This window comes from Equus przewalskii, chromosome 4, assembly GCF_037783145.1.
Source record: "Equus przewalskii isolate Varuska chromosome 4, EquPr2, whole genome shotgun sequence".
NCBI lineage: Eukaryota > Metazoa > Chordata > Mammalia > Perissodactyla > Equidae > Equus > Equus przewalskii.
In genome coordinates, this window is record NC_091834.1 from 31,962,068 (window position 1) to 31,980,548 (window position 18,481).

General features: G+C 33.6%; 2 protein-coding genes across 54 annotated transcripts in view; one reads left to right on the forward strand and one right to left on the reverse strand.

Annotated features, from left to right (window-relative positions):
* Nucleotides 1-5,769, forward strand: part of RUNDC3B (RUN domain containing 3B) — a 150,927-nt gene extending 145,158 nt beyond the window's left edge. For 22 of the 29 annotated variants that reach the window (XR_011539469.1, XR_011539471.1, XR_011539467.1 and 19 more), the window contains one exon: nucleotides 3,029-5,769. Coding sequence is in view for 23 of the 29 variants with exons in the window: in XM_070617370.1 (XP_070473471.1) it covers nucleotides 3,029-3,174 (146 nt within the window). In the remaining 6 variants the exon portion in view is untranslated. Of the gene's footprint in view, nucleotides 1-413 lie in introns of all 29 variants that reach the window. The other 7 variants (XR_011539468.1, XM_070617362.1, XM_070617368.1 and 4 more) reach the window with 2 other exon arrangements.
* Nucleotides 1-18,481, reverse strand: part of SLC25A40 (solute carrier family 25 member 40) — a 129,905-nt gene that overhangs the window by 67,920 nt on the left and 43,504 nt on the right. For 12 of the 25 annotated variants that reach the window (XR_011539474.1, XR_011539475.1, XR_011539476.1 and 9 more), the window contains 4 exons: nucleotides 16,648-16,757; nucleotides 14,278-14,359; nucleotides 10,146-10,226; nucleotides 9,588-9,756 (listed from right to left, as the gene is read on the reverse strand). Coding sequence is in view for 9 of the 25 variants with exons in the window: in XM_070617387.1 (XP_070473488.1) it covers nucleotides 9,644-9,756; nucleotides 10,146-10,226; nucleotides 14,278-14,359; nucleotides 16,648-16,757 (386 nt within the window). In the remaining 16 variants the exon portion in view is untranslated. Of the gene's footprint in view, nucleotides 1-6,295; nucleotides 6,433-8,395; nucleotides 9,757-10,145; nucleotides 10,227-14,007; nucleotides 14,360-16,647; nucleotides 16,758-18,481 lie in introns of those variants that run through there. The other 13 variants (XM_070617387.1, XM_070617379.1, XM_070617385.1 and 10 more) reach the window with 4 other exon arrangements.

Sequence of the window (18,481 nt, forward strand, 5' to 3'; positions counted from 1 at the left end):
TGTGTCCTTTTGACGCTCCAGCAGTCTCTTATAGCTTTCTCACTTTGTGGTAAAACAAGATGTTCTGGGTTACTTTGGTATATTTCATGCCCACACCCACAGTCAGCTATTTCTCCAAGAAGTCGTTTGCTTTTACTATGAAATGATGTTAGAGACCATTAAGCTTTAGGGGTGCCTGTTGCCACTGAATTGGTCATTGTTTCTAGCCCTCTTCAGTGGGCAGAATTAGGAATTTTTTAAAAAAGAAAAATATATTTCATAATTCGAATATAAGATTCAAGGTTTCCACATATGTAATTTTATATTTTTCTATCTTATGATGAAAATACTAGTTTCTAATTTATATGAATATACAGTCAGGCCTCCACATCTCTGGATTCCAACTGAATCTGCAACATTGGTTGAATCCGCAGATGTGGAACCCATGGATCAGAAGGCTGACTAACGGACTTGAGCATCTATGGATTTTGGTGTGTGCAGAGCGTCCTGGAGAGATATATATACATTTCAAAATAATAATATCTGTATTATTACTAAAATATAACTTAAAATAGCTTAAGATTTCTTTGTGATTATTTTACTTGAGAATATATCCCAGAGTCAAATTACTATGCTTAAAGTTCATCTCAACTCTGTTCGCTTCCACTTTCACAGGTAACCATTTTTATTAGTTTTTGAATTATCTTTCTACTGATTTTCAAAATATAAGCAAATTCAAATAAACTCATGCCTCCCTTTTTTGGATAAAAGGTAACATGCTATAGACTATTCTGTACTTTGCTTTTTTCACTTAACAGTATATCCTGGAAATCACTACATAGCAGTACAGAGAGGTCTTTCTCGTTCTCTTTTACAGCTACATAGTACTCCATTGTGTAACTATGTTAGACATTTAGATTGGTAGTTTGCAATTAATATATGCTAATCTTTATATTAAAAAATATGTAATCTATCTAAGTATATACCCCCAAGGAATGAAAACAGGACTCAAACAGATAGTTGTATGCCAATGTTCACAGCAACATTATTTATAATAGTGAAAAGGTGGAAACAACTCAAGTGTCCATAAAGATGAATGGATAAACAAAAGGTATCATATACATACAATGGAATATTATTTGGCCATTAAAAAGGAATTAATATATATATATATACTACAACATGAAAACATCATGCTAAGTGAAATAAGCCAGACACAAAAGGGTAAATGTTGGATTCTACTTCTAAGAATGAATGCAGGTAGGCAAATTCATAGACAGAAAGTAGATAAGAGGTTTTCAAAGACTAGGGGGAGAATGGAGAGTTATTGCTTAATGGGTGGGGAGTGTCTGTTTGGGGTGATGAAAATATTTGGAAATAGTGGTGATGGTTGAACAATACTGTGAATGTAATGCCACTGAATTGTACACTTAAAAATAGTTAAAATGGTAAATTGTGTGTGATATATATTTACCACAATAAAGAAAAGTCATATATACCATATATATGTCTATGTAATTAGCAGTAAATCTCTTTAAAACATTGGGGTCAATAATGAAGTAGAAATTTGGAGAGACTACCCAAAGCAGAGTTTCTGGAGCAGTTAGAAAGAATTCCAGAGAACTGATTTTGGCCTGAAATGGGTCTCTAAGCTTAAACATTAAAAGGGTGCTTGAAACATCTATTATCTTTTGATCCTGATGTAACACGATAAAAATATTTTAAATCTGAATGTAACACTCTTCCATATCTTTTCTGAACACTATTATATTTTCCTGTATTTCATTAGTCAGCAAAACTAAGAAGTTAACATAGCTAATCATCTCTTGCTATTTATTTTCATTTTACAAAGGAAAGAGTGGGCTCAGAGAAGATGCCTTTCCCAAGGTCACACAGCTCAAGAGGACACAGGAGCTCTTTTGTGTCCCAGTGCAGTTCTTACTGAATTCATTAGTTATATAATTACTTAATGAGCATCTACTCTGTGCTAGGCACTTGGGATATAATAATGGACACAACAAATTTCATGTCCTTTCTCAAAGAGTTTATAGTGTAATAAAGGAGAAAACCGCACAATTATACTGTACTACAAGGTGGGTTAAGGTACAAAGGACTATGGGAACACTTTGGAGGGGCTGTTTGAAACAACATATACTATTCAGAAACATCTGATATCTCGTTCAGCTTATGCTTCTTTAACTGTGAGAGTAAAACCTAAGCTCTTCATCTTTGAAAACCTGCTGATTTTCAAAGACCTTAGCCTTTCACAGTCTCAAACCAGCCGCTTTATAGCTGTTATTTGCATTCTGTGGGTTGAAACTTATTCAGCTCTGGAAAGAACTGTTTCCCCAGCTGTGGAAACAGAGCTGCCATTTCTCCTTCACAGGCCTCCTGAAGTCCAGCACATAACAAAGTTCCTCATGCTTAGTAGGTGCAGTGTTCCCAAATCAAGCCCTCCTATTGAATTGAAGCAATTCTGCTTCTACTGCATTACTTTACCTACATATGGATTTGCTGGTGTTTCTGTGGCCTGGGCACTGGTACTATTACTTTAGGTTTTTATTTTCCTTTATTAACATGAACATATTCTCAAAAAAAGGGTAAACTGTTGAATTTTTTTGGTGAGGAAGATTAGCCCTGAGCTAATATCTGTGCCAATCTTCCTCTATTTTGTATGTGGGACTCTGCCACAGCATCACTTAATGAGCAGTGTGTAGGTCCATGCCTGTGATCCAAACCCAGGGCCACCGAAGTGGAGTGTGCAAACTTAACCACACAGCCACTGGGCCAGCCCCAGTAAACTTTAAATTTTTGCTCTAAAACATGGTATCTCAACTTCCATATCTAGAACTTTTATGAGAAGCACACATGATCCTCTGTAATGTTTTCTTAAGGGTGATATAGATCAAACATGTTGACATGTAGCTCCCTATAGTAAGATATGTTTGCAATATTTTGTAAAGTATGGAAGTTTTTAATGGTTTTAGGATCTTATTGGTATCATTCTTCAAGGGCAATTAAATATTTATTATTTTATTCTAATTTTCAGGTAAAGAAGATACTCCCTCATTACTTGGTCTCTGTGGGTCTCTAACATCAGTGGCAAGTTACAAATCTCTAACAAGTCTAAAATCTAATGACTACCTTGCAAGTCCTACAACAGAGATGACAAGTCCGGGCCTAACTCCATCCTGAAAAATTTTATGTTTTTACATTGCTAATGTTCGCCTTACGTAATTTTGCTGGGAAAACCTTTGGAATTTCATATTGTTCTAGCACATGTCTAGAATTCTGTTGCTTATATTAGAGAATTCAATCTACTCCATGTAAACTTCTGAGTTAAAAAAATGATCCTGCCATTTTTCATTGTATTTGTCACTGAGAAAGTTTAAAAATGTATAGGCTTAAATAATGTACAACTGAAATTTCATAATGTTATAAACTCTTATGACCTCAATAAAAACAAAAGAACAGGCTTAAAAAGCTTTCAAACATCCTCTAAATTAATAATCCACTGCAAATGGTACATATTTATTATTCAGCTGATTTTCATATATTTAGATGTATCATAATTGCCAAAGACTTAGTTCAAGGTTTTATTCCAGAGACGTAAGCTAAGTATTTTCTTTCTCTCTTTTATTCAGTGATTAAATTTTATAAAAATGATTTATTAATTTTAATTTCTTCCTAGGTTCCAATGTTTAAATGCCTGTTTTAATATGAGGAGAAGGCTCTCAGCTACAGTTTCATGGCGGCTTATTCTGTTTCTTTAACAGTTATAATTTGATATCAACTTAACATTCCACTTAACATTTTATACATTTTGTAGGAATGTGCCTTTAGGCAGTTACTAAATTTGTTAAGGTCATAGGGAAAGTATTTTACAGTATTTTAGGCCATTTAAGTAAAATGAATAAATTCCTTATCTTTTTTCCCCCAAGATTTTCTTAAAAGGTTATCAATTAAAAAATAAGAGCAAATATGCGTCAAAAGTTGGAAACATTTAAAAAGTAGAACAGATGTTGAAACAGTATTTCATCAGGTTCAATTAAAGATTTGAGAAGCTTTTAAATAAGCATCAGCAGGATAATCACCATATTGAACAATATGTCTGACATACAGTGCTGTTTTTCTCTCCCTGTTGTGCAACAATGAATTGTCTTGAATGTTTTACAGTTTCTATCAGTAATCATGCCATAATCTCATTTTAAAATTGATGCTAAAAATCCGTACACTTCTACAGGTAAAAAATTAGTTTTCTGTGTAAAAAAAGCTATGAGCTGTATACATTTCGTCCCTAAAAATTCCACCATATTGAAAGAGAAAATATGTGAAGTATATTTTCTATAATAATATGAGGAAAACAGGATCAATTGTGCCAAAGAAGTTTTATATATTGTTTACATGAAGAGGCTACAATACTTATTGGGGACTTCATATGCTATTTTTGTTTATAAATAAAACAAACATTACATTCAAACTTAGGAGCTTTCACATATAGGAATACTGTTCCTCCTAAAGTAATTTACTGAGAGGAGGCAAGAAACACTGAATTTATCACGTTCATTCTTTGTATTAGAAATGCAGGAGTATGGTGGTTCTCTGCAATTTTTAGAGCTTTACTCTCATAATTTGGAATTTAAGATAATAAATAATAACAAGGCTAGACATAACTTGGAATTTAAGATAATAAATAGTAACAAGACATGCAAATAAACCCTGTCACTTCAGGGACAAAGGAGGCCTGGAGGCCCTTAAAATAAGTTATCTTAGCTGTACCAGAACATACTCAGAGCTTTATCCTTTAGCTTAAGGCTTTAGTACTCATAGAAATGCAAATATTCTTGAGAAATGGTACCATGAATCTACTCTTAATTCTGTATACCTTATTGTGAGGTATCAAAAGCAATTTTTAACCAGCATGGGGGATGGAAGGAAGGTATAAAATGAGGACACTGGAAACCTTGGGAGGAGGGAGTGAGAAATGGTTAATGAGGGGAACTGCAAACATTTTCAGCTGGCCATAAGCACTGCTGCTTTCCTAAGAACTATCAGAATGGTTAAATGCTTTACCATTCCTGGTCCACTCTCAACTAACATTATGCTTCCATAGTTTAAAAAAATATCATTGTTAAATTTTTTCCATACATTTTTTTTTTTTAAGATTTTATTTTTCCTTTTTCTCCCAAAGCCCCCTGATACATAGTTGTGTATTTTTAGTTCTGGGTCCTTCTAGTTGTGGTATGTGGGACGCCACCTCAGCATGGCCTGATGAGCAGTGCCATGTCTGGGCCCAGAATTCAAACCGGCAAAACCCTGGGCCACTGAAGCAGAGCGCATGAACTTAACCACTCGGCCACGGGGCCAGCCCCCTCCATACATTTTTATAATATAGAAAGGAAATTCAAGATTCTGTAACTGATAAAATTTTTCAGATTTGTCTGATGTATATGGTAACTTGTGCATCTTAACATGCTGCTAAATGCAGATTCAAACATGACATCTGAGGATCAAGACTTTTCCTCCTTTCTTGGAGCTCTTGGTATAAAATTCATCTCCTAATGTGAATTCAGGTTTCTACACAGTTCATCTCACACTAGTTATAGAGGTAGTTAATGTTTGCATGAGGAAACAATGTATGTCTCAGTCTTTAATTTTAGGTGGTAGTGTCTATTGTTCACACACTCTCCCCAAAATAGAATGCTGAATGCTATGCTAATATTTCCACATGTGTTTTGTTGCCTTGATGTACTATACTTGTTGCATGTGTATTAAACATTTTGTACCATGCATTAGTGGTCTTTTTCCTTGACAAAAAGTTACTTGATTCAGGTTGTACACTGAACTGTTGTTTCAGCAAATGTGATAAATGTATATTACTTAACGCTTAAGATAGTAACATGAAAATGGTTTTGAAGAAATCCTTATTTCAACTCGTATCAGATTACATTTTTTTTGTTTGAGGAAGATTAGCTCTGAGCTAACATCTGTTGCCAAGCTTCCTCTTTATTTGCTTGGCGAAGATTAGTCCTGAGCTAACATCTGTGCCAGTCTTCCTCTATTTTCTATGTGGGTCACCACCACAGCATGGCTTGGCAAGTGGTGTAGGTCCATGCCTGGGATCCAAACTGGTGAACCCAGACCACCGAAGCATGGCACACAGAACTTTAACCACTCGGGCCTGGCCCCAAATACTTTTTATTTTTTAAAAACATAACATTTTAGAATATACAACATTTGTTGAAGTGGTACAGTACAGTAGTGGTTCTGGCAGTGTTGCTGATTTAATTATATAATAGCTATATTTGTTTCTCACCTATAAAATGGAAACATCATCATCTTCTCAGAACCTCTGTGATGGCATCAGGATGATGTCAGCGTTAAATGAAATCATACATATAAGTTCCTAAAAGGTAAATGCTAATGCAAGCTGCAATTGTGATTGACAGAAGCCTTAAAATTGAAAATAAACTGAGTCAGTTTTTATTTATTTTTAAAATATTTACATACAAGTTTTCAAGTGGTTAAAAATGTCTCAAATTGATAACTTCTGGAAATGCTTTGTTAAAGTTCCTATCATTAAGCAAAATATCCAGTTTTGATAAACTAATACACTGGATTACCTCTGAAATGTCACATGACTGCTTTGAACATCAGCGCTCTTAAATTTGTTTTAATTAGTTCACTCTGCTCTTCTCTAAGGAAAGCAGCTTCTATTTATCTTTAGCATATGTTCTTAAAAACTGGTAGGAAGCGGAAGATAAAATTATATTAATGTCACTATAGTACCTTTTAAAAGCATGTTTTAGTCCAAACCAAAACTTTTATATTGTTTTTAAATAGGTTATCTTATTAAGTCCTATTTTCCATACTGCCAATTATTTTTCTAAAACACAACTAAAACCAAAGTTTCACTACATGTTGGCCTACTACATGTAACACTTTCTGGTATTTTCTGTTCTATGATGTGCTAAAGTATGCTATTCTATTTTCTTTTGTTGAAAAACAAAAACTCCAACTCTACAATTATTAGAGATGTGCCAAAAATACTTCCTTGGTTTCCTGTTTCCTTCTTGTTCCTCCTTTGGCACACAAGGCCTCTGACTACATTTCCAATCTGATCTCCTATCACATTGCTATGTATACCTTTTGCTCAAGCCACTGGGACTAAATTCCACTGCCTGATTAAGACTCCCATCTTCAGGTGTGCTGAACTGGATCAGCTGCCCTAATCTCAGAAGCATTTCCTAACTCCTCCTCCTTTGCCCCTAGGCTGAGTGGACAATTCCTCACCTTTCCCGTTACTCCCTATGCATTCTTCTATCAATCATAGCTCTGAAACCTCCTTGAGGCCAGTGAGAGTATCTGAAACGTCTTCTTGTCTCTGGTACGTTTTATACTGCCTACCACATAAAAGGTCTCACTAAGTGTTAAATGATAGAGTAAAATATAAGCACAGGAATTTATTTAGAAAGTTTGTTTTGGAAAAAAATTCAAAAGTGACACACTATTTCTCACATCCCTAGAATTTCCACCCCAGAAAAAGAGAGGTAAGAATTTAAAGGAGTCATATGGTTAAATAAAAATAATGAATAGTTTTCCTAGAAAAATTTATCTTAACTCCATGTCTACTTCTTTAAAACATCAAATGTGTATTGTACAAAAGGTAGCAAACATGTAATATTTGAATAAAACATTTCTTCTTAAAAACTTTACACATGAGAAATTAAATGCGTATGTTAGAAAAATTTAACATTAACAGAAGGAAACCATTTCCTTTAAGAAACATTTCCAAGAACACGATTTCTGACCAAACCCTTTTTGGTTGCTACTATTTATTTTTTAATTTAACAATAATATTAATACTTCTTTACCACTTAAGTGTAGAGAAAGCTTCAACTCAGCCTTCTTTTCATCCAGATACACTGCATGTAATTTGTGTTTGAAAAACTACTGGGAAGTTAGATTTCTTTATTTTAGTCATAAATAAGAATTTTCCACAAGGGCAGCAGTACTGGTGAGCAGGAGGGATGGAAATTTCCCTTCTGTTATTTATAAGTGATATTAGGTTGAAATATTGTGACTGCTTTTTGAGAGCATGGTTCTAAATCTAAATTTTTCTGCCTTTTTCTAACAATCAGTTATCAAAAAGAAGCATAGCAGAACCAAGGTAAATTTAAATTTAATATTGTTAAACAGTGTTCAAGATAAACTTTCCTCTATATTTTATATATATATACACACAGTACAGCATTAACAATTATTTTATATGAAAATATTTAGCTAGAAGCACAGTGATAATTTTATGAAAGTATAAAATATTTTAATGAACATAGTTAAAGTCAAATATATTTTCATGGATATGTATGTTGCAAATTTAAGGTAAATCAACACAAGATAAACTAAACACAAAAGGTTACATATAAACCTTATATAGTTTATTTCTGGTGACACATATAAACACTTTGCTACTATAATACAAAACACATCAATTTCTCTACCCACACTAGAGAAGATTTGTCACCTAAATATATTACTCTATTTTAGGGGGAAAAAGGCTTCACATCTTCATAAAATACACATAGCCTGCAATAAAGTGCTTTTCCTTACAAGATATAGATCCTGAGAAAATCAAATATAAAAAAAGAATATCATTTCTTGTCCTGCCATCATATCCTTTTTATTTCATTCCTACAGCCATAAGCTAAATTACCTATCTGTTGGTCTACAGTGACTGAAAGCTTTTTCTTTAAGGAAACTGCTGCCTGTTTAGCCTCTTGGTCTAGCGTGCTAACGTGAGATGAGAACTCCACCAACAGTGATACTTGAATTACCAGGCGGCTGAGACCAGAGGGCCTTCCTATGCTGAAACACTATTTTCACTAGTCTGAAAACAATGTGGTTGTCCACTGCGTACCCAAGTTTGACTAAAGCGAACATTTAATACAATAAGTAAAAACTCCCTCTCTCCTCTTGCAGAAACAGCAGATAATACAGGGTTTTTAGTCATCAAAAATAGCAGCATCTACATCACACAAATGATTTTTTGGTTCATAAAGATAAAACAGACATACCTTTGATCGGAGAAATCCTAATACATGTGAGACCTTAAAATATGGGTTTAAAAAAAAAACCTATGCATTTGAATTAAAGAAAACTAATAGGTAATATTTGATAAATGTGAATAATGTTATTTAAAGACTGCCTTCTATTATCCACTTTGCTGAAACAACTTAAATATTTATGTACACGATTTAAATGTGTATGAGACTTGGGCATTTTTCTTGTAGATTCTGTACATCACTCAGCACACAATTCAAAACGTTCTGATGGATCTGACATACTCCCACACTGAGATTAACTTACACTGAAACCCACAGTATCAAACTCTCAGAGATTACTGCTTTAAGTGCTAAGGAATAATTTTTCTTTTCTTTATAAGAAAGCTCAATGGTTGTGATTTCTGGAGTATTAGGATAAAAGTTAAGACACCAAAATTTACTTTAAAATTAGGACTGTGATTTAGAAGTAAAGTAGAAATTGCTATTCAAATTATACGAAAGAAAGATGCAAAATTATTGTAAGATAATGGTGAAAAAAGTTCTTGCCTAAGAGTCTCCAACTTATTTGGCTGTGGCTGTTATTTCAAGTTGAAACAGCATTACTAGTTTTGCTGTCTTCGAGCATTTTGTTTCTGGAAAAAAGCTTTTCCAAATTCATAGGTACTGATCATAACAGCACAAGCAGGAGCAATTTTAATTAAACGGGGAATTAGGCCTGAAAGAAAATAGAAAAAAAAAATCAGAACAAATTTTACTTTATTTTAAAAACTGTAATTTATTTGGTTTCATTCTGATAATGATCAAATTAAATGAAGTGATGTGTCAAATACTGTGCCATAAACTGGTGTCAAAGAACAAGCCAAACTGCTCACTCACAACCTCCTCATTTTAATTCCATGTTAATTCATACAAAAATTTTATCTTATTGATAGTAAATTTGTATTATTTAACATTTTTTAAGTTATAGCAAAGATATTTAGGAGGAAATAGTAAACATGGAATGTTTTCAATCATTTTCTGCTGAAATTTAATTTAGGAAGGTGACAGATTTAAAAGTAAAAGTAATCATTTTATTCAATGATTTGGTAAAGCAAATATTTTTACCTGTAAATAATCCAGAAAATCCACTCTCAGCAACAATGTTCTTCATTATAGCCCAGGTTGACATACGCAAAGGCGTAGAAACTAAATGTTAAAGAAATGATACTATTATAAATTACCACTTAATAATTTCAAATACACATAAAATAGTGTTTATGGCCTTTGGAGGTATATGATTCATTATAAGAACAGATCTTTTTACCTAAAGAGCTATTTTAAATCTTCTTTTTAATAGTTGGATTCATTAAAAAGAAAAATTAGACAAAAGCTGTAACTTTAAAGGTATATAAGACTGGATGCCTCTCCTGAATTGATGATGTTTGTTTATTAAGCTTGGTGGCAGGTATCCTTTATACTTTTTTCTGCAACTTAAAAATCTTTCATTATGAAAATTTTTTTTTTCTTTTTTTTTGAGGAAGATTAGCCCTGAGCTAACTACTGCCAATGCTCCTCTTTTTGCTGAGGAAGACCGGCCCTGAGCTAACATCCGTGCCCATCTTGCTCTACTTCATATGTGGGATGCCTACCACAGTATGGCTTTTGCCAAGCGGTGCCATGTCCACACCTGGGATCCAAACCGGCGAACCCCAGGCTGCCAAGAAGCAGAGCGTGTGAACTTAACCGCTGCGCCACCAGGCTGGCCCCTCATTATGAAATTTTTAAATTTAGAATTTTTTAAATAGAAATCTTCATGAGATTCCCAAAGCCATAGAGGGGCCTTGATAACCATTTTTCCTTAAATTTTTATTGCACACAATTAAAAAAAACAATCTTTCCTTCCTAAAAAGAGGTTCTGAGGAAAATAGCCCATTCTCCCTAGTGTAGTCCTGCATTATTAAAATCTTTCTGAACAGATATACCTGTCTTGAAATAAATTAGATCAGTCCAGTCTCCTCCAAAGGGCAGATTTATCCTTTAACTAACATCTCACTTATTTGCAACCACTGAAATATCTGGGACACAGTAAAAAACAGATTGATATATTTTTTAACAACAGGAAGAACAGACATCACTGAAACTCAAACATAAAGCTTAGGAATGAGCTGTTCATATACAAGTTCACTTACCTTTCTTTTACACAATGATTCTAGGCAGCTGGCTTAGCCCACAGACTACTAAGTAAGAAAGTCTGCCAAGAAGCAGGAATACTTAGTAATGAACATGTGAACACTGACAGCTGACATGCTGAAGATTTCAAAGTCCAGGTGTGAGCCAGCTGGATAATGGGCAAACACTCCTATATGACCCTCACCAGCTGCTAAGAGCTGCATTATAAAACTACAGTAATCAATGTGAACTCTGAGTCACTAAGAAAGATTAAGTATTATTAAGCATGCCCTGGAAAAAAGGGAAAGATTAGAGAAAGATATCCTTCAAAAATAGCTTTTTAGAATTTTACTACTTAAAGGAGTGGAGCTCATTACCTCAAGTTTCATTGATGTAAAATATCAGATTTACTATAAAGATAAGTGAGGTCTTGTGATTTAAGAAGCTATACTATCAATATAAATAGTATAGGTATAAATATAACTAGCAACCCAACAGAGAGGACATTTTAAAACCAAGAACAAAGTATTTATGAATGTAGTTTAACTTTCTAAAGAAAGTTAATGACAAAACTTTATACTAAAAATTAGCTACTTTTACTTCATGTTTAAATTATTTTATTTAAATGTGGGAAACAACTGGTGAAAGAAAGGAGGCCAAATAGCCATGTATTTCTACTCTTGTAGAACTCAAGCCCCCACTGGTCTCGATTTTAACAGCAGGGTGAAATTAACATAAATGAATTGGCAGAGTGAGTTATCGACTGAAGGCACCACGGCAGCGCTCCAACGGAGCATCAGAAGTATCTCTTGCCTAAAGTTCCAACATTAAACAGCTATTCCTACGTGTGATGAGCAACCTCTTACACTGTAAGGAAACACTGATTATTAAATATTTCAAGCACAGACAACAATAAGATAAACACTTATTTAATGACCATGCAAATTTATCCTAATGTGCTTCTGTTGGAATATACAGACAAAGGGAGCAGAATGGAAGTCCTTAAAGAGCCCATACTCTAGTGGAGGAGAAGCATGTTAGGATATAGTAAGTGCCACATCCTGTAACAGAGGTAACTTGCCTCATTTATGAATGTATCGTTTGTATTTAATTTTTGAAAATTTAACCTCTGGTTCCAGGTTTTTAAACCTGGCTCAGATCCACCTGTTTTCCACAGGTTAAACTTCTTTTTTTCTGAACATTTTTATTTAAAATACTTCAAAAGAAATTTAAAAATCATTTAAAAAAATGGTTGTACGGGGCAACAGAAATTAAAAAATGGTTATATATTTTATAGAGTAGGCACTCAGTCAGCAGTCAAGTAACGGATGAAGGGTGGGAGAAGTGGTCTAAGGGCACTGATGTCAAAGATCATATTCTTGCACGGAACTGACCATCATTCTACGTGTAACACTTCATATTTTCTTTTTTGCTTAGAGATAAGGGATTGGTATAGCTGAGCTATGGAATGGAGGAAGCCACTTCTAAAGGGAGCTGATTTACTTCTTTGATGGGGATAAATAATATATAATAAAAATAATAAACATTTTGGGCTGTTTATCACTCAAATGAGAAGTGCAGTTTGCAGTAGAAACATATCTTGCTAAATATAATTGGTTCATACCTGAAACAGAGTAACAGGTAAAAGTGACCAAAGATAATCATGGGAAATTAAGACCTAAGGTTTATTTAAGGTTTCTCCTTTTGGGTTTAAATGGAGAAACATTAATTACAAAAAAAAGCAGTGATAGTTAAAGAGTTTAGTGAATGAAGATGCCTCCCTGGTGCCAGTCTCAACGAGCATGGACAATCACAGTCACCTAGGGAACATTTTCAAAATACACAAGCTTGGGCCCCACCTTAGATCTACTAAATGAAGCCCACTGGGGGTGGTGCCCAGCTTCAGGTGTAGTGAAAACACACCCTAAGTGACTCCAGAGATTATTTACCTAGGTTAAGTGGCTCTCAAACTTCAGCGTGCATCAGGATCTACCTGTAGAGACTGATTCCCATCTTCTCCCTCTTTGTTACCATGACCAGGAATATTATGATCACCACCACCACTTCACTGCCATAGTCATCAGTCATTTAAGATAAAGTGCACCTAAGAGAATATTCCTAGTATATTAAATAGTTCACTTGACAGAGGAAACAGGACTTCTGACGAGTTGGAAGGAAGAATGAAACAAAGTAATTTTGAACTATCAAGGGAGAACAGATAGGGCTTAGGCAGCTAGAAGGCTCACACATAAAACAGGGAAGTGGAAGACCCCTGATAAACTTTGACTGCCTCCCAGGTTTTAGTTAGTTTCTAATAGTAGAAGGGAGTACAACTTTGGTAAGTCAAGGACAAAGCTGTCCCCGATATTCATCAGATTCATTTTCAGAGGTCTGTAATCAATGTTTCTTTCAACATTAGAAAACTTATTTTACTTTGTATGCAAAATGTTACTCTGGTGGGTTAGAACAATTTACATTATAATAGGCTTATTACAAGGCTTACATGACACAATTTTGTAATGGATAATTTCCAATGGGTCTGTTACATTTTCTATAGATAATAAATAATTAGAAGGGATCTAGTGGAAGCAAATAAGAGTACACTTCTGTTCTAAAAGAAATTACAAGTTATAAAGAAGTAAAAATAGATGAGATAGAAAAACACATCAAAAGAAGGGAAGCTAAAAAATAAACAGTGAAAAAAACATAAAATGTTTACGCAGACTAATGAAACAAAACACATCAAGAGAAAAAGGTTTCCCAGTAATTTCCTATCCTTCACTGTGATCTCTCTAGATCTATTTGAAAGAATACTTACATAATTTAATCTTCTACATAGCAGGCATGAGACAACTGATGGCAGACAAAATACATAGATGTTTAAGATGTCTTAAAGTTTTTGTTTGGGTTAGAGTATTTTTTTCTGGGTATTCCATTCGAAATGCACATTAGTTTCAGTTAAAGAGTAAGGCAGCAGAGGGGAAAAAAACTTGTATTCCCTATTTTAGATATTCCTCACTTAGTATCTGGAAAGAAAAACAAAAATTTTCATGGCATCTGGAAAATGTTTTAAATTAATTAAACTTACTTTTATGACTTTCATGTATCCAAAGTTGTGTCTGCTTTTGTGTTTTTACCACATCAAATGGCAAAGTTGCAACAGCTGCCAACTAACAAAAAGTAAAATTGATTAACTTAAATCTCCTTTAAAATTTTTCTTAAAATATTTTTACATTCTTCTAATTAGCACATTACTTAATACGGATAATAATGGAAATCATAACTAAACTGAAACTCAAAATAAAACCAGATATATTTAAAGACAAGCTTCTATTAAAGAAAATAGAGACATGTCTTATGTGTTTCTTCCAGAATTCCAGAGTAAGTAAATAGTGTCAGAAAAGTTCCCCTACTTTCCTGAGCTTACACACAACTACTAGGGGCAGAGTCAGAGTTCCAACCAGACCTCTCTGACTCCAAAACCAGTCTTTGCAATTCTAATGTTTCTATGTGTTCCAGTATTACTTTACTACACATGAAGGTATAATGCATATTTTAAAGCAGAAATTCTCAAGTATCTAGTAAGCATTTAAAATTTTCCAACAAATGTTTTAGAAATAAATAGAATAAAAAATTAAATTTAAAAAAAGAAAATGGACTTTGAACTTTTAAGTTCTATATATCTTTTCTTTGTGGGTTTCAACATATTTATCAAATATAGTTACAATAGTTCACAATCACATTTTAAAAACCTTAACTCAAAATGAATCAACTTAAAGACCATTTTCATAATGCCCCAATTAAACAGTAAGGTTTTTAAAAAGAATAATTAAATTCCCTTAAGAATGTGTCCTAATATTTGATACAACAACGATGCAAAGTAAAAACCTGGTCTCTATTTTTTGCTTCCCAACTCACATTTGGCCAATATGCTCATAAAATGTCCCTTAAAATCACTTATATTTTATTTCACCTTGGCAATGTTAATTTAAGTTCTTAAAATGAAATCAGTTTCAAAGATCTAAGGGCAGATCTCCACAATCTAGCATGCAGTAGCTAAAGGTGGCAACAATGTTATACAAGCCTCTGACACTTTCTAAAATGATAGGGTTTAGGATATTCTGTTTTCTGACAGAATGCCTGGACACTGTCACACTGATGTGCTTTTTCTGTTGCAGAGACAAATTTTTATTTGAAAACAGCTAAAAGGCAGCAAAATTTTCTAGATCATTAAAAAAAATTTAAATAAATTTTCTGTGTTAAGCAGAAGTAGCAAAATAGAGAACTTTCCTTCATATTACTGGAAAGCTGATACAACATCCTGAAGCCATTATTCATCTTTTTTTTTTTTTTTTTGGTATTAAGCAGTTATTTGTAAGTATGGAATTAGTTCTGTACTTCCAACTATTATTAATTTCTAAATATAAATAGTCCTTGTTTTTCTTCATGCTGGACTAAGATATAAATTAAATACAATTAGGTTACATTTAATCCCCTCACAAATAAGAGGAATAATAAAAAGATATTGTAACTATTTAAATTGCTAAAAAAGTAATTGCACTTTTGCCTCAATAGGTTTATTACCCACTAGGCTTAATCTGGCAAATCTCAGACCTAGGAATATTCATATTTAGGTTTTGAACTCAATCACAGTGGCTTCTTAGCCTAGGTTTTCTGATACAATTATTCTAGTATTTTTCTGTGGATCTCCGTCACTTCACTATGCTCCTTCACTCTTGTTTTCATTTGGTTCCAGTATGTCAGCACCTTACTCTAAGTCATCATAAATTCATTTTATAAGTATGTGGGCATGAGAAAACTCTTTGTGGCCAAGATCATAGTGGTATGAATCTGCATAAAGGAAGTCCACTACACAACTTTTCATCATGTGGATGAGTGGGAAAAGGTGAACTCTCTACTACCCAGAAAATAGTCATTGGAGATTCCTCTCTTCTAACTGTAATTCTTGTTAAAATTCTTTTAAGAAGTACTCGGCCAAAATGTTCCCAAAGAAATAGGAATTAGCAGCAGAGGATGAAATTACTCCTATTCGATCCGATTATACATATGAGACGATACTCCATGAAATGTTACCTAACCAGATCTACTGACATTTAATGAACAGATTGCCAAATATTTTGTAAATAATAAAGGACTATTTAAATTATTATCATTATCATAACTGTACTGATCTAACAAATCCAAAAGTTTTTCAGAAAAATATAATAATGTACTTGCAGTATAATAAAAACATAGACATAAAGTGAATTTTAAATTACTTTAATGGCTAATGATTTATTTCCTCAAAATAGGATAGTAAATACTTAGAAAATTTTTAAAGCAGTGCAGCCCAAAAGTCCTATCTCAAGAGACATGAAATGCTATATAATATTTTTTTCTGTTTTAATAAGACAATTCTTGTTATTCTAGAATATAAACAACAAACGAATAAACTTACAGAACCAGACAATGCCCCTGAAGTAAAGTTGATCATAAATGTTGGTTCATACAAACCAGATTTCACACAAAACCATTTCTTTAAAACTTCATAGTTATACCAGTACATTGCTAAAAAACAGAATGAAATGAACACATATTTAGAAATGGCATGTGGACTTTAAAGAAAATACTTATGAGGTTATATATTAGGAAAAGAGAAATTCTAACCTTGGCATTCCCTGCTTTCTGCTTAGACACACACTGTATTGTTAGTGCCATCCAGTCAAATCTGACTCCCAATGACCCTGTATACAGCAGAGTGGAACCATACCCGGTCTTTTTGCTCAATCCTCTCATCTTCTGGCGCTACATCAGACAATGCTCTCTGCTGCTGTTCATGGGGTTTTCATGGCCTATTTTTTTGGAAGTGGGTGACCAGGTCCTTCTTCCTAGTCTGTCTTAGTCTGGAAGCTCCAGGAAATCTGTCCACCATGCGTGACCCTGCTGGTATTTGAAATACCAGTAGCATAGCTTTCAACGTCACAGCAACATGCAGCCACCAGTGTGACAACCAACAGATGGGTGCTGTGGTCCCCTAACTGAGAAACGAACCTGGGCCGTGACAGTCAAAGCACTGAATCTTAATCACTAGACCACCAGGGTTGGTTAAGACACATACTAGGTGAGATTTAAAAAAAAAAAAAAGAACCAATTTCTAAATAATATTACAGCAGTCTTACAAACAAACAAATAAAAGTACATATCAGCAAAGTAGGACTTTAACTCCAAAACCTGACAAGGACACTAAGGAAAAGTACAGGCCAATTTCATTCATGAACATAGGTGTAAAACTCCTAAAAAAATAAAATAATGGTAAGACATTGAAGCCAGAAGTATTGCATGAGAGAGTATACATTATAACTAAATCATGTTATCCAAGGGATGCAAAAGTAGTAAATAAAAACGCTTTACATGCCATATACCACATTAAGAGAACAATGAAATCATCTAAAAATGATGGAAAAGCATTTCGTAAAATTCCACACACTTTCATTTAAAGCAAACAAAGAAATTTCTTGGAAACTTAGGGATAAAAGAGAACTTCTTTAATTTGATAAAGGATATGCATCAAGAACCTAGAGCAAAAATAATCATTAATGGTGAAACAACAGAACTACTTCCTCTAGAATGAGGAAAATGATAGAGATGCAACATTATCATTGCTACTATTCCAAACTGTAGTAGGCAGCACAGTACGATAGAAAAAAAAATAAAAGCTACTATGATTAAAAATGAAGAAACAAAGTAGTCATAATTTATAAATTATTGTCTACATAGAACTCAAAAGACAGGCAAATTAGAATTTATAGTAGAGTTCTAAAAGTAGCTGAATGTAACCTAAAATTAATTGCAACACTGCACCAGCTGCAAATATTTAGAAAACTTTTTTTTTAATAGAGCTTTTAAAATAGCTACCAAAAGTTGGGGGTGAGTGGGTATACCTACAAATAAATCTCAAGAAAAAACTGTTGTATATAACCTTTATGAAGAAAATTTTAAATCTCTACTAAAACACTTTAAAGAAGAGTTAAATGACAAAGAGATATATTCCTAGGGGAAAAAAATAAGGTAGCATCAAGATTTTTTATAATGCACTAGTAATTTAGACAATACTGTGGTATTAGCACAGGGTCAGACAAAGTGTGCAGTGAAATAGACCCATGTATATATGACATTTGCTGTGACATGCGAATCCCTGGAGCAAGTAGGATTATTCCATGAGTGATGCTGGTACAACTATCTGTCCATGTGAGAGGAAAATAAAACTCAATACTTATTTCAGTCCATAACCC